The sequence below is a fragment of the Cynocephalus volans genome, chromosome 4, assembly GCF_027409185.1.
Source record: "Cynocephalus volans isolate mCynVol1 chromosome 4, mCynVol1.pri, whole genome shotgun sequence".
Lineage (NCBI taxonomy): Eukaryota > Metazoa > Chordata > Mammalia > Dermoptera > Cynocephalidae > Cynocephalus > Cynocephalus volans.
Window position 1 is genome coordinate 153,418,928 of NC_084463.1, and position 23,819 is coordinate 153,442,746.

Below are 23,819 nucleotides of genomic sequence, written 5' to 3' on the forward strand. Positions count from 1 at the left end.
CTGGTTCCTTTCACACGATCATGTTGATTCTACAAAATGACTCAGTCAAGACAGAAATATTAATTCATTTAAAATACGATATTTCTGTATTTCTCAGTAAAATGTGCCAAAATTGTACATTCATTTAAAAGTATACTGAAAAATGTGTATTGAAGAAAGTATATTAATTTTCCTCCCATTCAGAATCTTAGAAGTTATTTGACTAAAGAAATAATTAAAATTAGATATAAATTTATATTATATTTTGAGTTGATTTTTGTGTATTGTGTAAAACCAACTCAAAATAGATTTAAATGCAAAACCGGAAATTGTAAAACCTCTAGAAGAAAACAGAGGAAAAGCTTTGTGATATTGGGCGCGGCAATAATTTCTTAGGTATGACACCAAAGGCACAAGAAACAAAAGCAAAATTAGTCAAGTGAGACTATTCAGACTAAAAATCTTCGGCATAGCAAAGGAGACAAACAACCTATGGGATGGAAGAAAAGTTCTGAAAACCATATACCTGATAAGGGATTAGTAAACAAAATATGGAAGGTACTCCTATAACTCAATGGCAAAAGAAAAAAAAAAAACCCAGCAACCAAATAACCCAATTAAGAAATGAGCCAAGAACTTAAATTGACATTTTTCCAAAGAAGACAAATAAATAGCAGGTATATGAAAAAATGTTCGACATGACTAATCATCAGGAAAATGCAAATCAAGATATTACCTCACATCTGTTGAGATGGCTATGAAAGAAAGAAAGAGAGAGAGAGAGAGAAAGAAAGAAAGAAAGAAAGAAAGAAAGAAAGAAAGAAAGAAAGAAAGAAAGAAAGAAAGAAAGAAAGAAAGAAAGAAAGAAAGAAAGAAAGAAAGAAAGAAAGAAAGAAAGAAAGAAAGAAAGAAAGAAAGAAAGAAAAGGTAACAAGAGTTGATGAGGATTTAGAGAAATTGAAACTCTTGTGCACTGTTGGTAGGAACGGTGCAACCTCTATGGAAAACAATAAGGTACTGCCTCAAAAAATTAAAAATACACATAAAGTTACCACATGATCCAGCAATCTAGCAATCTTCCTCCTAGGTATTTATCCAAAAGAACTGAAATCAGACTCTTGAAGAGATGTATGTACTCCCATATTCACTGGATCCTTATTCTCAATAGCCAAGAGGTAGAAACAACCCAAATGTCCATCACTGAATAAATGGCTGAAATAAATGTGTTACATGCATACCATGGAATATGATCCATCTCTAAAAAGGAGAAAATCCTGCCACATGCAACAGCATGGAAGAATCTGGAAAGCATTATGCTAAATAAAACATGTCAGACACAGAAAGATTAAAACTGCATGACTCCACTTACATAAGTTACCTAAAATAGTCAAACTCATAGAAAGAGAAAGTGGGATGGTGGTTGTCAGAAACTGTGGTGGAAGTTGGGTGAATGGGCTTAAGGAATTGTTGCTAAATGGGTTTAAAGTTACAGTTATACAAAACCAATAAGTTCTAGAGATCTGCTGTACCACACAGTGCCTATAATCAACAATACTATACTGTACACTTAAAAATTGTTACAAGGGTAGGTCTCTTAACATTGCAGTAAGTGTTCTTAAAACAAAGAAAAGAAAAAAAAATACATGGTACTGAAATAGAAAATAATGGACATGAGAAATAATAATTTTAGATGAGTAGTTAAACTGGGCTCTCTGATAATGTAATATTTAAAATGAGTCACAGGCAAAGAGGCCGGGATGAACAGCATCCGTAAATGTGCTTCCTGTGAACAAATGAACAATAAAGAGAGACAGAGAAAGAAAGAAAGAAACAACAATCACAGTAATATGCTGAACTTCTAGAACACTAGAGGTGGAAAAGGGGAGGGGAGAAGTAGAGAGAGGGGGCTAGTGAGGAATTGGTGAATGGACACAAAGAATGATTGCGTATTGTAATGATGACTAAGCTAACTATACTGATCTAATCACCACAAATTATTGAAAATCAACGTGTACTCCACATATATGTCTAATAAAAAATTTTTTTAAAAAGAAAGAAATGAACAAAGATTACTGTTATTAGACCATACAAGCAAGGGAAAGTTGGGCAGAAAATGATAAAAGAGATGGCAACAGAGGTCATGCACCTCTTGTAGGCCATAGTCAGGAGATACTCTAAGTACAATCAGAATTAGATTTCAGGAGTTAAACCAAGAGTTCAAGTTTCACTTTAGAGATGTCAGTGAAAAGTTAAATAAAACTATGAAAGCAGAAGCAGCCCAAGATGGAGCAGTAAAGAACATCTATATTCAGAGTATGAGTGCAGGATAAGAGCCAACAATAAAAACCAGTAGAACATTCAGTGAGGGTGAAGAAAAACAAGTAAGCCACGAACGTTTATATCAGCTTTATTCATAATTGCCCAGACTTGGAAGCAAACAAAATATCTTTTGGGGAGGTAAATGGATAAAATGTGGTATGTCTAGACAATGGAACATTATTCAGTGCTCAAAAGACATGAGCTAGCAAGCCATTAAAGATCTGGAGGAAAGAAATGTATATTACTAAGAGAAAGAAGCCAATATGAAAAGGATAAAAACTGTATGATTCCAACTACATGACATTCTGGAAACTGGGAAACCATGGAGATAGAAAATGATCAGTAGTTGCCAGGGGTTAGTGGAGACAGAGGAGTGAATAGGCAAAGCACAGAAGGTTTTTAGGGCAATTAAACTACTCTGTATGATACTGCATTATACATTTGTCCAAACCCATAGAATGTACAACACCAAGAGTGAGTCCTAATGAAAACTATGATATCAAGGTGATAATGAGGGGTCACTGCAGGCTTATCAATTATAACGAATGTACCACTCTAGTGGGAGATATTGAAAATGAAGGAGTCTATGCATACGTGGGGGCATCAATTATATGGGAAATCTCTGTACTTCCCACTCAATTTTGCTGTGAACCTAAAATTCTTCTAAAAAACAGTCTATTTAAAAAATAAAAATAAATTTATATTATAATATCCAATTAATTATTTTTATTAAAAACTAGTCACACTCATCTACTGCTGACTAATTTCCTACTCTAATGTGTAGGGCACATGCATGTACTTTTGTTCATGGGCTGGTATGTGCTCCTGTTTAACATGTATGCTTGCATCAGAATGTGCTAAGAAAAATGTAAGTGGAATAAGTAAAAAAATTAAATGTCATTAGTGAGGTTTGACAAGCAAGTCCCCAAACTTCTAACAATTCCCCTTAGCCTTACTCACTTAGGTATTATGTCTCTAAACATGTTTTCTTTTTACTAGACAGCAGACTCTGAAAAGGTAAGAATAACATCTCAGGAATTTAAAAGCCTTGTGGGGCTTAAAATGTAACTCATTACATGAGGAACTTCTGAGAGGAATGAAATTACATTATTGTGCAAACTACAATATTAAAATGCCAATCTTATAGAAAACTTTGCCTTCTCAATCATCTTCTTGAATGCACTGTTGACCTCTTTGTTCCACAGGCTGTAGACCACAGGGTTCAGCAAGGGGATGACCATAGCACAGAACATGGACATCATTTTGTCTGTGTCCATAGAGTGACTGTAGCTGGGCTGTAAGTACATGAAGATGACGGTACCATAGAAGATGGAAACTGTAGTGAGGTGAGAAGCACAGGTGGACAAAGCCTTTTGGTGGCCCTGAGCTGAGTGCATTTTCAAGATCATGATAAATATAAACAGGTAAGTTATCAAGATAACCAGAAGAGCAAAAAAGACATTAAAGATTGACAGAAAAACCAGAATCACTTCACTAATGTGTTTATTAGAGCAAGAGAGAACCATGACTGCTGGAACATCACAGAAAAAGTGATGAATCACATTGGATTTTGAGAAAGAGAGGCTGAATATGTCCCCAATGTGGAAGGCAGAATTCAAGAAACCACAAACATAGGAGCCTATGGCCAGATGAGCACATGTGCTTGTTGTCACGGTGGTTGTGTAATGAAGGCGTTTACATACTGCTGCATAGCAGTCATAGGTCATTGATGCCAAAAGGTAACTTTCTACCCTAGCAAAGGATACAAAAAAAAAAAACCACAAAAAAAATTTGAGCAGCACATGCATTGTAAAAGATGATCTTGCTTCCTTTTAGAAACCCAGCTATGACTTTGGGAGTGACAGCTGAGGAATATCCAAAGTCCACCAGGGACAGGTTGCTGAGGAAAAAGTACACGGGAGAGTGGAAATGAGCGTCTGACAGAATCAACACAATCATACCCAGATTTCCAAATATAGTAAAGAAGTAGACAAGAGTGAACATTATAAAGAGTGAGACCTGAAGTTCTGGGGCATCAGTTAGTCCTAGAAGAATGAATTGTGTCACTTCTGTACAGTTCTCCATCTATATTATTTGGAAATCATAAGATGCCCTGTAGCAATGAGAAATAAAGGAATAGAGAGATAAACAAAAATGAGATTGAATAAAACTAAAATGTATAAATACAATGTGCATAATTTAATTACAGCAAAAAAAATGTACTTTAAAATACTATAGATCGAAAGCAAAAGCTTGACAATAATATTAGTGCATAAATTATCAATATCGCTACAATCTGTTGAGTCCAAAGAATCTTTACGAGTCATCTCCCAAAACTTAAATAATATAAATTTATAAACTGATAGGTAGAATATTTAATGACTTATCCAAGGTTACATATTTGGAATGAGTTTATCTGACAATTCAGTTTTCCTAGTCTATTAAAACTTATACTTGTATGTTGCTCATACACCAGGTACTGCTCTAGACAATTTATAAGTGTACTTGTTAACTTCTCTAAACAATATTATAAGGTTGATTAGTTTATTACATTTATGTAAATTAAGAGACACACAAGATGAAGTAATTTATTAATATTTACAGAAGTATTAATTGGCAACCCAAGCTTTGGAATTGGGAGAGTGATTCTCAAGTCTTATGGTCTTAGTTAAATCTAAATCAAATTGAATTTGAAAGCAGTTTACAATTACTCATTGACTTCATTGGTTCAAACTCAGTGTTTGGAGTTTCACAGTGAATTACCTGGAAGATATAGGCACGTTAGTGGTCTTAGGATAACTGGGGCAGTAAAGACATGTACAACCAGGAAAGGCTATTCTAAGAGGAATATATTGCATCTAATATAGAGCTTGGGCTCTAGGAAGAGCTGCATATCAGCCATGCCATTTACTACCTAGGCAGCATTGGTCCCATCCTAACTTTCCTGAATCTCATTTATTCCATGCGAAAAATAAAAAGGCTAGTGAGACTCACTTCAATGTGTGATTTTGAGACTCAAATGAAAGAATTCATTTTAAAAACCATGAATAGAATGTTGGTTGTTTAGCACAGCTTGATGAGAGCTAGCTATAATGTTGTTATTGGGATGGAATGATGGTCTCTGTGTTAGCTTGATAAAGCTGGACGGCAACATATGGGACTTCACGGGTGGGTAAATTTCTAGGTCTTTTAGCCTCCCTCTTCCATTTGTCTTTTCTCACACACCAGGGCCATTGAGAGTTTCTGTGCTCTCCAGTAATTTTCACCGTGGTTTTTTTCCTCCCGTATGATCAGCTGTTCTGGCCATTCCACTTGAGCCATTCTTTTGTTTATTTCTTCCTTGAAATCTATGTTTTAGCTTGGTTTGGAAGAGTCTCCTTTCTTAAACTCATTTTTTTTTCATTATTATCATCTCTTAGTTGAGCACAGATACTTAGGGCTTAAATTGCATAGTCTGCAGATCTCTTTTGGTGGCAAGCTCCATGGTGTAAAATTATTACAGTCGTGTGTCATTTAAGGACGGTGATCCATTCTGACAAATTCATCATTAGGAATTTCACCACTGTGCAAACATCATAGAATGTACTTATAAAAACTCAGGTGGTACAGCCTACTACACACCCAAGCTATGTTGTATAGCCACCATCATATATGCACATTGTTGTTGACTGAAATGTTGTTATGGGGCCACCTGTATTTCAGTCAGTACTTGTGTAAGATCAGTGTTTTAAATTGGAAAGGGTGTCCATCCTCTGCTAGTTAGTATTCCCTACTCACCTTCCACACTGCAGTTTATAAGCTTAGCCCATGGAAGCATTGTTTGCTGACCTTAACACACATAGCCTCTTTTAAAATATACTACATTCTACAACTAATGTTAAGAGATTTTAATAAAAATGTGTGTATGAGTGTATTTGTGTGTGGTAGGTGATATTATTTTTATCTCCTTATTACAGGAATTAGAGATTGGAAAAGTTGTGTGACATTCTACATTACACAAGTATGAAGGATATTTAAAATTCAAGACTAAAATCCCATTTTGACATAATCAAAATCTGTGATTTTAGCTACTCACTGTTAGCATTTTTATGTGTTAGTAATAATAAGGGTGAGATTATAAGGAAAAGGTTAAAATGCAATTCAGATCTTGCTAATTTGTCTAGTTCCCTTTGTAGTTTAAGAACTGTCAGTTCACATTTCTATTAGGTTTCTCTGTTTTGCCTCCAGTGGGAGGCTAACTGATAGTGAACAAGATAAAATTACCAACTACTCAATCAGAGCACATCTATCTTATTTTTGTTTAACTCTTTTAGAGAAGCAGTATGATATTTGGTAAGTATCATTAAACTCCCTACTAATGGAAGCTTTGACATTTATACTCCAGCCTCAATACACTGCTTTAGAAAAAAAAGTTCAAGACATCTATTTCTGTTCTCAAATGACTTATAGCATTTATAACTGTCTCACTGCTTTTGCACAAATTACACTTTTTTCTAATTGTGTATACTGAATATAGAAGCTTACCTTGCTACTGGAAATGAAGGGATAGTCAATCCTGAGTAGTGAATCTCAAATTAGACATTCAGTCATGAATAATGCATAAATGCTGTTAGAAGAGCTCTCTCACAGGTAGTGGTCTAAAGTTTTTGTGTTTTCTGAGGCAAGAAAAGATGGAGGAAACAATGCCAACATGTATCTAGACACCTGGGTTCAAGTCCTGAATCCACCATTAATTCTTACTGTGCCCTTGGAGGAACCACTCACTTCCTTGTTTCTCATAAGATAAGCATAATAAAATTACTTCTTCCATATAATTTACAGAATTGCAGTCTGTAAATAGCAAATAAGGAAAAGTCTATAAAACGACTTGCTAAAGGTGTTATAATTTTAAAGCCACTCAATATAATTTTTATCTTGAGGTAATTCCCTTTAGCCATGGGTGCAGACTCAGAGAAAATCCTAGTTCTGGAGATGGTCTGTGAGTACTGACAACTATTAGCATTCAGATAAATAAAGGGGCTCTGTACACACTCTCGTTCCTTAAAATGGTGTGGGCAGAGTCTTGTTGGGATTTCAGAGGCTAATACAAGGAAACCAGGAGGGAATTATTGAGATATGAAACTCTCAGGGGACACCACCCATGAGGACTTCTATAGCTCCTCATCACAGCTTTCTGTGAAAAAACTATTAGACTGCCTAGGGGGACCTAGCTAGAAATGCTGAGTATGTTTTGTGTTCCTTGTTGATATTTTGTATCCTCTAATTAATGCATAATTTACAAACAATAAGACCTACACTTTCTAGTGTATATTTCTAAGAAATCAGTCAATGTGTATATTTATATAACCACTAACATAATTAAGATATTGCAGAACACTTGCATTACCTAAACAAAATCCTGAGATTGTTTGTGGTCAACCCCTTGTCCCACCTACTTTCCCCGGAAATCATTGAACTACTTTTGTCCATATAATTTTGCTTTTTCAAGAACATCCTAACTAGAATTCTAGCATATGTAGTGTCTGAGTCTTGCATCTTTTGCTCAGTATAATGTTGTTGATATCCATCAATATTGTTACTTTTATCAGTTGTGAAATCTTTTTATTGTGGAGTATTATTCTTGGACATTACAGATTGTTTATCTATTTCTCAGTTGAGGAACATTGTGTTAAATTAAGTATTTTGTGATTATGAATAAATCTGATCTAAGCATATGCTTAAAGTTTTTTGTGTGAACATAGGTTTTCATTTCATTTGGCTAAATGTGTGTGAGAAAGATTGCTTTTGTATATGGTATGTATGTTTAATTGAAAAAGAAATGGTCAAACTGCTTTCCAAAGTCACTCTATTATTTTTTCCCACTTAACGTTACATTTCAATCATTTCTTAACTTTCTTAGCATTTGGTGTTCTAAGATTTTTAAAAACCTTATTTTATTTTTATTTTTTGCTCTTTCACAAAGATGTCTCAAGACATCTTCTAGGCAAAATCTTTGTTTCAAAGGCCTCATTTGTCTTACCGCTGCATTTATGACAAAGATTATTTTTTCAACACAAGAAATAGATCCATTCTGTCCACCCCACTATCACCTCTTAATCCACACTCTCAAGAACACTTATTATACCTTGCTCAGTGAGGCAAGTTTATGGGTTACAAATTTGTCTTGTGCACCCAGGTGGCTTGACCTCAAATTCAGCTAAGTGATTTAACTCCTTCAATCTTTAGATTATCCTCTGTAAGGGGAGTTAATGATATATCGTAATCCCCATAGGATTAAGAAGATTCTCAGATGACATATATGCTATTTTTAGAACATATTAGGTGTTTCACAAGGTTAAATATTACTATATTATTATTTAGCAAAAATTGATATTGCATGGGTCATAAAAATATTGCTCAAACATTTTGTTTGCTTCCCCATGTGCGGATGTCCCATTAGAGCTCAGCAGAGGTACATACTAGTTTCTAGAAAACAAACTATGGGAAGAATTGATATGTGCCATTTCTGAGTGAGTTGAAGCACATGTAAAACATTCCAGTTGTCTCTCCTCCTGCCGTGAAGACTGAAAAGGCTTAAAGTTCTAGCTGGTGCAGGTAAACATGGTGAATATGCATGATGAATAAAAGAATGGAAAGATCTCAAATAAACAACCTAATGATGCAACCCAAGGTACTAGATAAATAAGAGCAAACTAAATCCAAAATAAGTAGAAGGAAAGAAATAATAAAGATCAGAGCATAATTTAATGAAATTAAGACTAACAAGACAATACAAAGTATCACAGAATGAAGAGTTCATTTTCTGAAAAGGTAAACATGTTGACAAACCTTTAAGTAGTCTAAGATAAAAAGGGAGAAGACTCAATAGAATCAGAGATGAAAAAGCCACTACAACTAACATCACAAAAACACAAAGGATCATTTAAGTTTATTTTGAACAACTATAAGCCAACAAATTCAAAAACCTAGAGAAAAATGGATAAATTTCTGAACAATTATAACTTATCAAAATTGAATCATAAGGAATGGGAAATCCAAACAGAAAAATAAGGAGCAATGAGATTGAATAAGTAATAGAAAATCTTCCAACAAAAAAAAGCCCATGATGAGATGACTTCACTGCTGAATTCTATCAAACTTTTTTTAAAAAAAGAGCTAACATCAATTATTCTCAAACGATTTCGAAAAATTGAAAGGGAGAAAATTCTCTCAAACTCATTCAAAGAAGCCAGCATCACCCTGATATGAAAACTAGGTAAAGACACAACCAAAAAAGTAAATACAAGCCAATATCCCTGATGAACATAGATGCAAAAATCCTCAACAAAGTAGTAGCAAACAAAATACAAAAGCACCTTGAAAAAATTACCCAACATGATCAAGTGGGATTTATCCCAAGGATGCAAGGATGGCTCAACATATGCAAATAAAGACATTTCTAAAATCAATAAATTTCTTTCTAAGATCAGAAACAAGGCAAGGATGCCAACTCTCATTACTCTTATTCAACAAAGTACTGGAAGTCCTAACCAGAGCAACGGGCAAGAGAAAGGAATAAAGGGCATCCAAAGTGAAAAAGAAGTTAAATGTCACTGTTATCAGATGACAGGATCTTATATATAGAAAGACACAAAGACACAATCACAAAACTATTACAATTAATAAACAAATTGAGTAAAGTTGCAGGATACAAAATTAACATACAAAAATTAAAAGTGTTTTTACACAGCAGTAGCGAATTATCTGAAAAAAAGAATAAAAATTGCAATCTCTTTTAAAATAAATACAAAAAAATTCCAGGAGTAAATTTAGCCACAGAGGTGAAAGATCTCTACAATGAACACCATAAAACATTGATAAAAGAAAGAGATCCTGTGTTTGTGAACTGGAACAATTTATATTGTTAAAATGTCCATACTACCCAAAGCACTCTATATATTTAATGCATCCCCCACAGAAATATCAATAACATTATTCACAGAAATGAAAAAATTCTAAAATTTATCTGAAACCACATTTATCTGAAGAGCCCAAATAGCCAAAGCAATCTTGAGCAAAAAGAATAAAGCTGGAGACATCATATTACCTGACTTCAAAAATACTGCAAAACAATAGTAATCAAAATAGTATAACACTACTATAAAAACGAGCACATAGACAAATGGAACAGACTAAAAAACCCAGAAACCCATATACTTATAGTCAGCTGATACTTCTTAAGTTTATTTATTTATCAACATTATTTTTTACATTCTATGATATTGTAGCAGAGCAGTTGAGGGTGGGAGGAGAAAGGAAGTAGGGAGGAAGGGGGTGGGGTTGAGGCCTGTGGAACCCCCCTCATTTCTGCAGGGGAGACCAGGGGGCTTCCAGTGGTGTCTTGGTCATTGATGGGCTGGGTGCAGTTCTCAGGGGGATGTGGCTGAAGCCCACCACCCCCACACACACTGCCCAAACTCAGGAGCCTGGGGCGCTTCCTGTGGTCATCACTGGGCTGGTTGCAGGTGACGAGGAGGTGTGGCCAAGGCCCTTGGCCCCCCACCACCCCAGCTCTGGTGAGCCTAGGGTGCTTCCTGCAGTGGCTTAGTGGTTGCTGCTGGGCTGGTTGCAGGTGTCGGGGGCAAGGCTGAGCCCTGCAGCCCTCCCTCCTCTCTGGCCGGCTAGCCCAGGGGATTTCCAGTCCTTCTAGGTGCTATAGGTGTTCTTTGGTGATGTGAGACCTTTACTAGTTAAACTTTGTCTCTGGTCTGTGGATATTTTGTTTTTTCTTCCAATTGTGTTGGATTATTTGCTGTTCCTACCACTTAAACTCTGCACTGGAACTAATTTATCATCCTTTTCTTACTTCTAAAATTGGGGAACTTCCTGTGGGGACCAGCACTTGAGCTCTGTGGTTGAGCCAAATTGTTGCTTTGCTGCTGTTTCCCTGGGGAAGTCTATTTGTACAGCTCAGGTTTTAATGGTTGACTTTATAGGTACTTCCAGCTTCTGTGAGATCCAGTAAACCTGGGTTGTGTAGAAATTCTGGTCAGGGCCTGAGTCTTTTCAGCAAACTGCACCCCCTGCAGTTCTATATTCCTGACCAGTCTCTACTGAGTGGTCCTGCACTGATTGGGGGCAGATTGGCTGTCTGTGCTGTGCCCCGGTGATCTCCCAGTGGGCCCATCTCCCCCACCCCCCACACTCCAAACACTTCTCCTGGGGTGGGCTGTTCACTGGTCCCTTGCAATGACTCACCAGCCTCTGAGTGGCTCTGTTTTTTCAGCTTTGTGGTTCCTCGCTCCTATGTGGGTCCATGGGAACCTTATTAGCGGTCTTGCTGGCCGGGGAGCCACCAAGGCCCTCTTCTCCCTTGCAGCCTCCAAGCAACTTCATCTGAAGGGCACAGCTTCAGCTTTTGCCAGCTCCTCCTTGTGCCCAGAAGCTCCAGCCTTGAAGCAACGGGGCCTCAAAATGGTCAATGTGGTTCTTTCTTTCTTTCATCATGGCTTCTCCCACACTCATGCACTCTGTAAGTCTCTCCTCCTCTTCCCCTGATTTCTAATAGCTCTAGCTTGGCAGTTATTGCTTTTTAATAGTCTTAAGTTGGTTGATTTGTGAGAGAGAGTGATGCTGGTGACTGTCTATTCGACCATCTTGACTGGAAGACCCCTCAGACAACTGATTTTTGACAAAGGTACCAAGAACAAACATTGGGGAAAAACCAGTCTCTTCAAGCAATGGTGCTGTGAAAAACTGGATGGCCACATACAGAAAAATAAAACTAGACCCCTATGTTTCACCACTCACAAAAAACAACTCAAAGTGGGTCGAATACTTAAAGGTAAGACCAGAAACTATGAAACTACTAAAAGAAAACATAGGGGAAATTCTTTATCACGTTGGTCCAAACAAGGATTTTTTGAATAAGATCTCAAAAGCACAAGTAACAAAAGCAAAAATAAATAGGATTGTATCAAACTAAAAACCTTAATAGTATCATATCAAACTAAAACCTGCACAGCAAAGGAAACAATCAACAGAGAAAAGAGACAACCTACAGAATGAGAGAAAATATTTGAACTACAAATCTGACAAGGTATTAATATTCAGGATATACAAGGAACTCAATAGCAAAGAAACACTCTTCCCCCAGCAAGATGGCTGACTAGAGGTGGCCAGCCCTCACCTCTAATGCAGAACAGTCTAAAGCAACAAACACATAGTCACCTGAAGATTAGAGTGTCTAGGAGAAAACAACAGAATCCAACTAAATAGTGATTTCTGGCAAGAATCATTTATTAGTATGATTGAGAATCCCTTATATTTGACAAGTTGCTTCTCTCTTACAGCTTTTGTGATTCTATCTTTAACTTTGAACACTTTGAACATTGAGGAAAACCCCCCAAAACCTGGAAACTTGAGACAGCAATATGTAAGGACCTGGTGTATCAAACTCTGTACAGCCTGAACAAGGTAGGAGAAGGGAGTGACAGCATCTGGTGCACCCACTGTAGATGCCTGCAAACCACTTTGGAAATGATTGCAATTTTAAAAAATTATTGTGGGACCTGATTTGTGACCTAACATGTGATCTATCCTGGAGAATGTTCCACGTGCTGATGAAAAGAGTACATATTCTGTAGTTGCTGGATGAAATGTTCTGTTGATATCTGCCATGTTCAATTGGCATAATGTGTAGTTTAAATCCTGTGTGTTTCTCTGATTTGTTGCCTTGATGACCTGTCCAATGCTGAGAGAGGGCTGTTCAGGTCCCCCACTATCATCATATTGGGGTCTATCTCTTTCTTTAGGTCTGATATCCAGGTGCTCCAGTGTTGGGGGCATACATATTTACAATTGTTATGACTTCTTGCTGGATAGATCCTTTTATCATTATATAGTGACCTTGTCTCTTTTCATGGTTGTTGGTTTGAAGTCTATTTTAGCCAATATAAGAATAGCTACTCTTGCTGGATTTTCATTGCATGGTGTATCTTTTTCCATCCTTCCACTTTTAGTCTGTATGTCTCTCTGCAGGTGAGGTGAGTCTCTTAAAGACAGCATGTAGTTGGGTCTAGCTTTTTAATCCAATCAGTCAGTGGTTTTTTTTTTTCAATGGGATATTTAATCCATTTACATTTAGGGTTGTTATTGACAGGTATAGCCTTACTCCTGGCTTGTTATTGTTTTTTGTTTAGGTATTTTAAATATCTTTTGTTTCTTTCTTCCTATTTTATTATTCATCTTCAATGTTTGCTGATTTTTTGAGGTGGTAAGATTTAGTTTCTTTTTTTCTTATTTGCATTTTTGTTTTACCAGTGATTTTTTTCTTTCTTGTGTATTCGTGGTAGTGATTATTGTTTTTCAAGTTCCAGGTCCAGAACTCCCTTGAGAATTTCTCATAGGGCTGGTTTTGTGGTGGTGAACTCCTAAAGATTTTGTTAGTCAGGGAAATACACTATTTCTCCCCCATTTCTGAAGGATAACCTTGCTGAGTATATTATTCTTGGCTGGCAATTTTTTTTCCTTTAGTATTTTGAATATACCATCCCATTTTCTTCTGACCTGAAGAGTTTCACTTAAGAAATCTGATGTTAGTCTGATAGGGGCTCCCTTAACACTTTTCTCTTGCTGCTTTTAGAATTCTCTCTTTGTCTTGAGCTTTGCCAGTTTAACTGCAATGTGTCTCAGAGAGGATCTTTTTGGATTGAGTCTGTTTGGGAATCTATGAGGTTCCTGAAACTGAAAATCTGTTTCTGTCCCTAAACCTGAGATTTATTCTGTAATTATTACCACAAATAGGTTTTCAGCACCTTTTCCTTTCTCCTCCCTTTCTGAAATACCCATGATTCAGATGTTTGTGAACTAAATGGTGTGTGCTAGCTCTCTTAGATTTTCTTCATTTTTAAAAATTCTTTATTTCTTTTTCTTTTTTTGTCTGCCTGGGTTACTATTATTATTGTTGTTATTTTATTTCTATTTATTTATTTTTTTAATTTAATTTTATTTTGTCAATAAACAATGTGGTTGATTATTGTGGCCCATTACTGAAACATCTCTCCCTCCTCCCTGTTCCCACTACCTCCCAACAACCTCATATCTGTTCGTTTGTCATATCAACTTCAAAGAATTTTAATTGTTGTGTCTAATTCCCTCCCTCCCCGTTTATTTGTGTATTTATTTATTTATTTTTAGCTCCTGTAAACAAGTAAGAACATGTGATATTTCTCTTTCTGTGCCTGACTCGTTTCACTTAATATAATTCTCTCTAGGTCCATCCATGTTGTTGCAAATGGCAGTATTTCATTCGTTTTTATAGCTGAGTAGTATTCCATTGTGTAGATGTACCACATTTTCCGTATCCACTCATCTGATGATGGACATTTGGGCTGGTTCCAACTCTTAGCTATTGTAAAGAGTGCTGCGATGAACATTGGGGAACAGGTATACCTTCGACTTGATTTCCATTCTTCTGGGTATATTTCCAGCAGTGGGTTAGCTGGGTCATATGGTAGATCTATCTGTAACTGTTTGAGGCACCTCCATACCATTTTCCATAGAGGATGCACCATTTTTCAGTCCCACAAACAACGTATGAGAGTTCGTTTTTCTCTGCAACTTCACCAGTATTTATCATTCACAGTCTTTTGTATATTAGCTATCCTAACTGGGGTGAGATGGTATCTCAGTGTGGTTTTGATTTGAATTTCCCAAATACTGAGTGATGATGAGCATTTTTTCATGTGTCTGTTAGCCATTCATATATCCTCCTTTGAGAAATGCCTATTTAGCTCTTTTGCCCATTTTTTAATTGGGTTACTTGGTTTTTTGTTGTAAAGTTTTTACAGTTCCTTGTATAATCTGGATATTACACCTTTGTCACATGTGTATTTTCCAAATATTTTCTCCCACTCTGCTTGTCTTTAAACTCTGTTAATTGTTTCTTTTGCTGTGCAGAAGCTTTTTAGTTTGATAGAATCAAATTTATTTATTTTTACTTTGGTTGCCGGTGCTTTGGGTGTTGTACTCATGAAGTCTGTACCCAGTCCTACTTCCTGAAGTGTTTCTCCTATGTTTTCTTTAAGAAGTTCTACTGTTTTGGGGCAGATATTTAATTCTGTAATTCATTTTGAGTTGATTTTAGTATATGGTGAGAGGTATGGCTCTAGTTTCATTCTCCTACATATGGATATCCAGCTATCCCAGCACCATTTGCTGAAGAGGCAGTCTCTTCCCCAGTGTAAAAGCTTGGTGTTTTTGTCAAAGATCAGATGGCTGTAGGTGTGTGGGTTGATGTCTGGATTCTCTATTCTATTCACTGATCAATGTATCTCTTTTTATGTCAGTACCATGCTGTTTTGTTTATTATAGCTATGTAGTATAGTTTAAAGTCAGGTAGTGTTATGCCTCCACCTTCATGTTTTTTTTGCTCAGAATTTCTTTGGCTATGTGTGGACGTTTGTTATTCCACATAAATGGCTGGATCATTTTTTCCATTTCTGTGAAAAATGTCATTGGAATTTTGATGGGGATTGCATTGAATTTGTATATCACTTTGGGTAGTATGGACATTTTCACAATGTTGATTCTTCCAACCCAAGAGCATGAGATATTTTTCCATCTTCTTGTGTCCTCTTTCATTTCTCTCAGCAGTGGTTTGTAGTTCTCATGACAGAGATTTTTCATAACCTTGGTTAACACAATTCCTAAGTTTTTTTTTTTTTTTTTTTTTTTTTTGGTGGCTATTGTAAATGGGCAAGCTTTCTTGATGTCTCTTTCTGCATGTTCACTATTGGAGAATAGAAATGCTACTAATTTTTGTGTGTTGATTTTGTATCCAGCAACATTGCTGAAATCATTTATCAACTCCAAGAGTTTTTTTGTAGAGGCTTTAGGCTGTATGATATATAGGGTTATGTCATCTGCAAAGAGGGACAGTTTGACTTCATCTTTTCCAATCAGGATTCCCTTTATTTCCTTCTGTTCTCTGATTGCTCTGGCTAGTACTTCCAACACCGTGTTGAATAGGAGTGGTGAGAGTGGGCATCCTTGTCTAGTTCCCGTTCTTATGGGAAAATCTTTTCCCCATTTGGGATGATGTTGGCAGTGGGCTTATCTTATATGTCTTTAATTATGTTGAGATACTTTCCATCTATACCTAACTTATAGAGAATCTTTGTCATGAATGAGTGTTGAATTTTATCAAATGCTTTATCAATATCTATAGAGATGATCATATGGTCCTTGCGTTTGAAATTATTGATATGGTGTATCACATTAATTGATTTGTGTATGCTGAACCAGCCTTGCATCCTGGGGATGAATCCCACTTTATCATGGTGTATAATTTTGCATATGTGTTGTTGTATTCTGTTAGCTAGTATTTTATTGAGGATTTTTGCATCTATATTCATCAAGGATATTGGCCTGTAGTTTTCTTTTTTGTTGTATCTTTACCTGGGTGATGTTTGCTTCATAGAATGAGTGTGGGAGAATTGCCTCTGTTTCCATCTTCTGGAATAGTTTGTAGAGAATTGACGTCAATTCCACTTTGAATGTTTGGTAGAATTCTGCTGTGAATTCATCTGGTCCTGGGCTTTTCTTTGTTGGGAGCCTTCTGATAACAGCTTCAATCTCTTTTCTTGTTATTGGTCTGTTCAGATATTCTATATCTTCTTGGCTCAGTTTTGTTTGTTTGTTTGTGTCCAGAAATTTATCCATTTCGTCCAGATTTTCAAACTTGTTGTTATATAGTTGTTTATAGTAGTCTCTAATGATTCCTTGTGTTTCCAAGGTATCAGTTGTAATATCAATCTTTTCTTTTCTAATTTTTGTTATTTGGGTCTTCTCTCTTCTTTTTTTAGTTAGCCATACTATTGGTTTGTCAATTTTATTTATCTTTTCAAAAAACCAACTTTTTGATTCATTGATCTTTTGTATCATTTCCTGGGTTTCAATTTCATCAAGTTCTGCTCTGATCTTCATGATTTCTTTCTGTCTGCTAACTTTGGGTTTGGATCGTTCTTGTTTTTCTAGTTCTTTAAGTTGAAGTATTAGGTTGTTCATTTGCCATCTTTCCATTCTTCTGAAGTAAGCATTTAATGCGATAAATTTCCCCCTTAGTCCTGCTTTTGCAGTATCCCACAGGTTTTCATATGATGTACCATAGTTTCAATAGTTTTTTTGATTTCCTGTTTGAATTCTTCTTGGACCCATAAGTCATTAAGTAGAATGCTGTTTAAATTCCATACGTTTGTATAGTTTCCAAAATTTCGTATGTTATTGATTTCTAATTTTAATCCATTGTTGTATGAAAAAATACATGGAATAATTCCAATTTTTTTGAATTTGTTGAGACTTGATTTGTGACCTAACATGTGATCTATCCTGGAGAATGATCCATGTGCTGATGAGAAGAATGAGTATTCTGAGGTTGTTGAATGGAATGTTCTGTAGATATCTGCCAAGTCCAATTGGTGTAGAGTGTTGTTTGGATCTTGTGTTTCTCTGCTGATTCTTTGCCTAGATGATCTCTCCAATATTTATAGTGGGGTGTTCAGGTCCTCTGCTATAATGGTATTAGTGTTTATTTCCTTCTTTAGGTCTAATAGAGTTTGCTTTATAAATCTGGCTGCTATGACATTGGGTGTGTATATATTTATGATGTTATGACTTCTAGACAGATGAATCCTTTTATCATTATGTAGTGGCCCTCATTATCTCTTTTTACGGTTTTTAGTTTATTGTCTATTTTATCAGATATAAGAATAGATACTCCAGCTCATTTTTCATTTCTGTTTGCATGGTCAATCTTTTTCCATCCTTTCACTCTTAGCCTATGTGAGTCTTTATAGATGAGGTAGTTCTCTTGAAGGCAGTATGCAGTTGGATCCTCCTTTTTAATCCAGTCCGCCAGTCTGTGTGTTTTGATTGGTGAATTTAATCTTTTTCCATTAAGAGTTGTTATTGAAAAGTGTTGATTTACTCCAAGCATTTTATTGATTTTTGTTTGGATGTCTTAAGTGTCTTTTGTTCCTTTCTTTCTGATTTACTGTTTGTTTTCTATATTTCTCGGTTCCTTGGGTTGTAGATAAACTTTTTTTTTCTCTTCATTGTTAGCATTTTTATTTTACTAGTGGATTTTGATTTTTCTTGAGTTTTTATGGCAGTGGTAGTTATTTTTCAGGTACCAAACCCAGCACACCCTTGAGAATTTCTTGTAAGTGTGGTCGTGTGGTAGTGAACTCCCGCAGTTTTTGTTTGTCTGAGAAATATACTATTTGCCCTTCATTTTAGAAGGATAGCGTTGCGGGGTGGAGTATTCTTGGCTGGCAATCTCTGTCTTTTAGTATTTTGAATATATCATCCCATTCCTTTCTGGCTTTTAGGGTTTGTGACATAAAGTCTGATGTTAGTCTGATTGAGGCTCCCTTATATGTGATTTGACGCTTCTCTCTTGCAGCTTTTAAGATTCTCTGTTTGTCTTTGAGTTTTGCCAATATGACTATAATGTGTCTTGGAGAAGACTTTTTTGGGTTGAATACGTTTGGTGATCTTTGGGCTTCCTGAATCTGAAGACCTGTTTCTTTTCCTATACCTGGTAAATTTTCTGCCACTATTTTATTGAGTATGTTTTCAATGCAATCTCTTTTTTCTTCCCCTTCTGGAATACCCATGACTCAGATATTTGAGTGCTTAATGTTGTCTGATATCTCTTGGATTTTCTTCAATATTTTAAATTCTTTTGTCCTTTTCTTTTCTGCTTGTGTTATTTCAAACAGCCCATCTTCAAGGTCAGAAGTTTTCTCCTCTGCTCCTGCAAACCTACTGGTTAAACTCTCTGTTGTATTTTTTATTTTGTTAAATGAATTCTTCAGCTCAGCAAGCTCTGCTACATTCTTTTTCAGGTCATTGATTTCCTTGTACATTTCTTCTTTCAGGTCCTGTATACTTTTCTCGTTTCTGCATGTTATCTAGCTGAGTTTTCTTGTATCTCATTTAGTTTTTGTTGAATTATCATCCGGAATTCCTTGTCAGGCATTTCAAGGGCTTCTTGTTCTGTAGGATCTAGAACTTGAGAGTTAGTACCCTTTGATGGTGTACCTTCTTGATTTTTCATATTTCTGGTATCTTTCCTTTAAGATGATCAACTTGATACAGTATTTTAAGCCACAGACGACATGCTCCTCAATGGAAAAAACTCATTTCCTTGTTGTTTAGTCATTGTGACAGGGGATTTCACGGTCCGCTGTTTTGACATTATTTTCTGGCTAAGATGCTGCTGAGGCTGCCAATTTGGCATGGGTGCCTCAGTGTCTGCTCAGTTCCCCACTGGTGCCTCAGGTGCATGGTTGCCTTGGGTCTTGGGCCTCTCTGCGGAGGCACCTCTCTGATCAGCATGCACTCGGCCATACTGGGGATGGGGTCCGACTGCAGCAGCAAGGCCTACCTGTTGGGTTGTGTGCTGGCACCACAGGGTGCATGGTCTCCATGGATCTTGGGCCTCTCTGGCTGGGCAGCCCACATATCTGCACGCACTCGGCCAGGCTTGGTATGGTGTCCTCCTTTGAGAATTTCTTGCCATGCTGTTCATGTAGTGGTGAACTCCCACAATTTTTGTTTGTCTGGGAAATACACTATTTCCCCCTCATTTCTGAAGGATAAGCTTTCTGGATACAGTATTCTTGGCTGACAATTTTTTTCTTTTAGTATTTTGAATGCACCATTCCATTTTCTTATGGCCTGTAAGGTTTCAGCTGAGAAGTCTGCTGTTACTCGGATGGGGGTTACCTTATTGGTGACTGGATGCCTTTTTCTTGCTGTTTTTCATATTTTTTCTTTGTCTTTGAGCTTTGCCAGTATGACTATAATGTGTCTTGGAGAGAATATTTTTGGATTGAAACTGTTTGGGGATCTTTGTGTGTCCTGGATCTGAAGGTCTGTGTCCCTCCACCATCCTGGGGGGTTTTCTGATATTATTTCCATGAATAAGTTTTCAACACCTTTTCCTTTCTCCTCCCCTTCATGATTAACTGTCATTCGGATGTTGTGCACTTGAGGTTGTCTGCTAGCTCTCTTAGATTTTCTTCACTTTTTAAAATTCTGTTTTTTCTTTTTTATGTAAGATTATATTTTTATTTTTTTTATATATTTATTTTTTTAAATTTTATTTTGTCGATATACATTGTGTTTGATTTTTGTCACCCCTTACCTAGAACATTCCACCCTCCCCCCTCGCCCCCCTGCCCCCCAACAATGTCCTTTGGGTTTGCTTGTCGTATCATCTTCAAATAATTGTAGTTCTTATATCTTCTCCGCCCCCTCCCGTTTCTGTGTGTGTGTATGTGTGTGTGAATTTATATATTAATTTTTAGCTCCCACCAATAAGTGAGAACATGTGGTATTTCTCTTTCTGTGCCTGACTCATTTCACTTAACATAATTCTCACAAAGTCCACCCATATTGTCGCAAATGGCAGTATTTCATTCGTTTTTATAGCTGAGTAGTATTCCATTGTGTAGATGTACCACATTTTCCGTATCCACTCATCCGATGATGGACATTTGGGCTGGTTCCAACTCTTGGCTATTGTAAAGAGTGCTGCGATGAACATTGGGGAACCCGTATACCTTCAACTTGATGATTTCCATTCCTCTGGGTATATTCCCAGCAGTGGGATAGCTGGGTCATATGGTAGATCTATCTGCAATTGTTTGAGGAGCCTCCATACCATTTTCCATAGAGGCTGCACCATTTTGCAGTCCTACCAACAATGAATGAGAGTTCCTTTTTCTCCGCAACCTCGCCAGCATTTATCGTTCAGAGTCTTTTGGATTTTAGCCATCCTAACTGGGGTTAGATGGTATCTCAGTGTGATTTTGATTTGCATTTCCCGGATGCTGAGTGATGTTGAGCATTTTTTCATATGTCTGTTGGCCATTTGTATATCTTCCTTAGAGAAATGCCTACTTAGCTCTTTTGCCCATTTTTTAATTGGGTTGCTTGTTTTCTTCTTGTAAAGTTGTTTGAGTTCCTTATATATTCTGGATATTAATCCTTTGTCAGATGTATATTTTGCAAATATTTTCTCCCACTCTGTTGGTTGTCTTTTAACTCTGTTAATTGTCTCTTTTACCGTGCACAAGCTTTTTAGTTTGATATAATCCCATTTGTTTATTTTTCCTTTGGTTGCCCGTGCTTTTGGGGTTGTATTCATAAAGTCTGTGTCCAGTCCTATTTCCTGAAGTGTTTCTCCTATGTTTTCTTTAAGAAGTTTTATTGTTTCAGGGTGTATATTTAAATCCTTAATCCATTTTGAGTTGATTTTAGTATATGGTGAGAGGTATGGGTCTAGTTTCATTCTCCTGCATATGGATATCCAGTTCTACCAGCACCATTTGCTGAAGAGGAAGTCCCTTCCCCAGTGAATAGGCTTGGTGCCTTTGTCAAAGATCAGATGGCAGTAAGTGTGTGGGTTGATTTCTGGATTCGCTATTCTATTCCATTGGTCAGTGTGTCTGTTTTTATGCCAGTACTATACTCTTTTGGTTATTATAGCTATGTAGTATAGCTTAAAGTCGGGTAGTGTTATGCCTCCAGCTTTATTTTTTTTGCTCAGCATTGCTTTGGCTACGTGTGGTCTTTTATTATTCCATATAAATGTCTGGATAGTTCTTTCCATTTCTGAGAAAAATGTCATTGGAATTTTGATGGGTATTGCATTGAATTTGTATATCACTTTGGGTAGTATGGACATTTTCCCAATGTTGATTCTTCCATTCCAAGAGCATGAGATATCTTTCTATCTTCTTGTATCCTCTCTAATTTCTCTCAGCAGTGGTTTGTAGTTCTCATGATAGTGATTTTTCACATCCTTGGTTAACTAATTCCTAAGTATTTTATTTTTTGTTGGCTATTGTAAATGGGCAAGCTTTCTTGATTTCTCTTTCTGCATGTTTGCTATTGGAGAATAGAAATGCTACTAATTTTTGTGTGTTGATTTTGTATCCTGCTACTGTGCTGAAATCATTTAGCAACTCCTAATTTTTTTTTTTTTTTTTTTTTTTTTGTAGAGGCTTTAGGCTGTTCTATTTATAGGATCATGTCATCTGCAAACAGGGACAGTTTGACTTCATATTTTCCAATCTGGGTGCCCTTTATTTCCTTCTCTTCTCTGATTGCTCTGGCTAGTACTTCCAAAACTATGTTGAATAGGAGTGGTGAGAGTGGGCATCCTTGTCTAGCTCCTGTTCTTAAAGGAAAAGCTTTCAGCTTTTCCCCATTGAGAATGATATTGGCAGTGGGTTTGGCATATATGGCTTTAATTATGTTGAGATACTTTCCCTCTATACCTAACTTATAGAGGGTCTTTGTCATGAATGAGTGCTGAACTTTATCAAATACTTTTTCAGCATCTATAGAGATGATCATATGGTCCTTGTATTTGACTTTATTAATATGGTGTATATCACATTTATTGATTTGCATATGTTGAACCAACCTTGCATCCCTGGGATGAATCCCAATTGATCGTGGTGAATAATTTTACTTATGTGTTGCTGTATTCTGTTTGCTAGTATTTTAGTGAGGATTTTTGCATCTATATTCATCAAGGATATCAGCCTGTAGTTTTCTTTTTTGGTTATATCTTTACCTGGTTTTGGTATCAGGATGGTGTTTGCTTAATAGAATGAGTTTGGGAGATTTGCGTCGGTTTCAATCTTTTGGAATAGTTTGTAAAGAATCGGTGTCAATTCCTCTTTGAATGTTTGGTAAAATTCTCCTGTGAATCCATCTGGTCCTGGGCTTTACTTTGTTGGGAGCCTACTGATAACAGATTCAATCTCCTTTATTGTTATTGGTCTGTTCAAATTTTCTACATCTTCGTAGTTCACTTTTGGGAGCTTATGTGTGTCCGAAATTTATCCATTTCCTCCAGATTTTCGAACTTGTTGGCATATACTTGTTTATAGTAGTCTCGAATGATTCCTTGTATTTCAGATGAGTCAGTTGTAATATCCCCTTTTTCATTTCTAATTTTTGTTATTTGAATCTTCTCACTTCTTTTTTTTTTTGTTAGCCATGCCAATGGTTTGTCAATTTTATTTATCTTTTCAAAAAAACAACTTTTTGATTAATTGATCTTTTGTATTGTTTTTTGGGTTTCAATTTCATTCAGTTCTGCTCTGATCTTAATGATTTCTTTCCGTCTGCTAACTTTAGGTTTGGATTGTTCTTGTTTTTCTAGTTCTTCAAGGTGAAGTATTACGTTGTTCACTTGCCATCGTTCCATTCTTCTGAGGTGAGCATTTAATGCAATAAATTTCCCCCTTAATACTGCTTTTGCAGTATCCCACAGGTTTTGGTATGATGTATCATTGTTTTCATTAGTTTCAATAAATTTTTTGATTTCCTGCTTGATTTCTTCTTGGACCCATATGTTATTAAGTAGAATGCTGTTTAATTTCCATGTGTTTGCATAGTTTCCAGAATTTCGTTTGTTATTAATTTCTAGTTTTAATCCATTGTGGTCTGAGTAA

General features: G+C 36.3%; 1 protein-coding gene across 1 annotated transcript; it reads right to left on the reverse strand.

Moving 5' to 3' along the window:
* Positions 1-3,425: 3,425 nt before the first annotated feature.
* LOC134375270 (olfactory receptor 5B2-like) lies at positions 3,426-4,386 on the reverse strand. Its single transcript, XM_063093575.1, is given in 2 exon segments — positions 3,426-4,073; positions 4,075-4,386. Coding segments are annotated over 2 exon segments (957 nt in total). The 5' UTR covers positions 4,384-4,386.
* Positions 4,387-23,819: the final 19,433 nt, after the last annotated feature.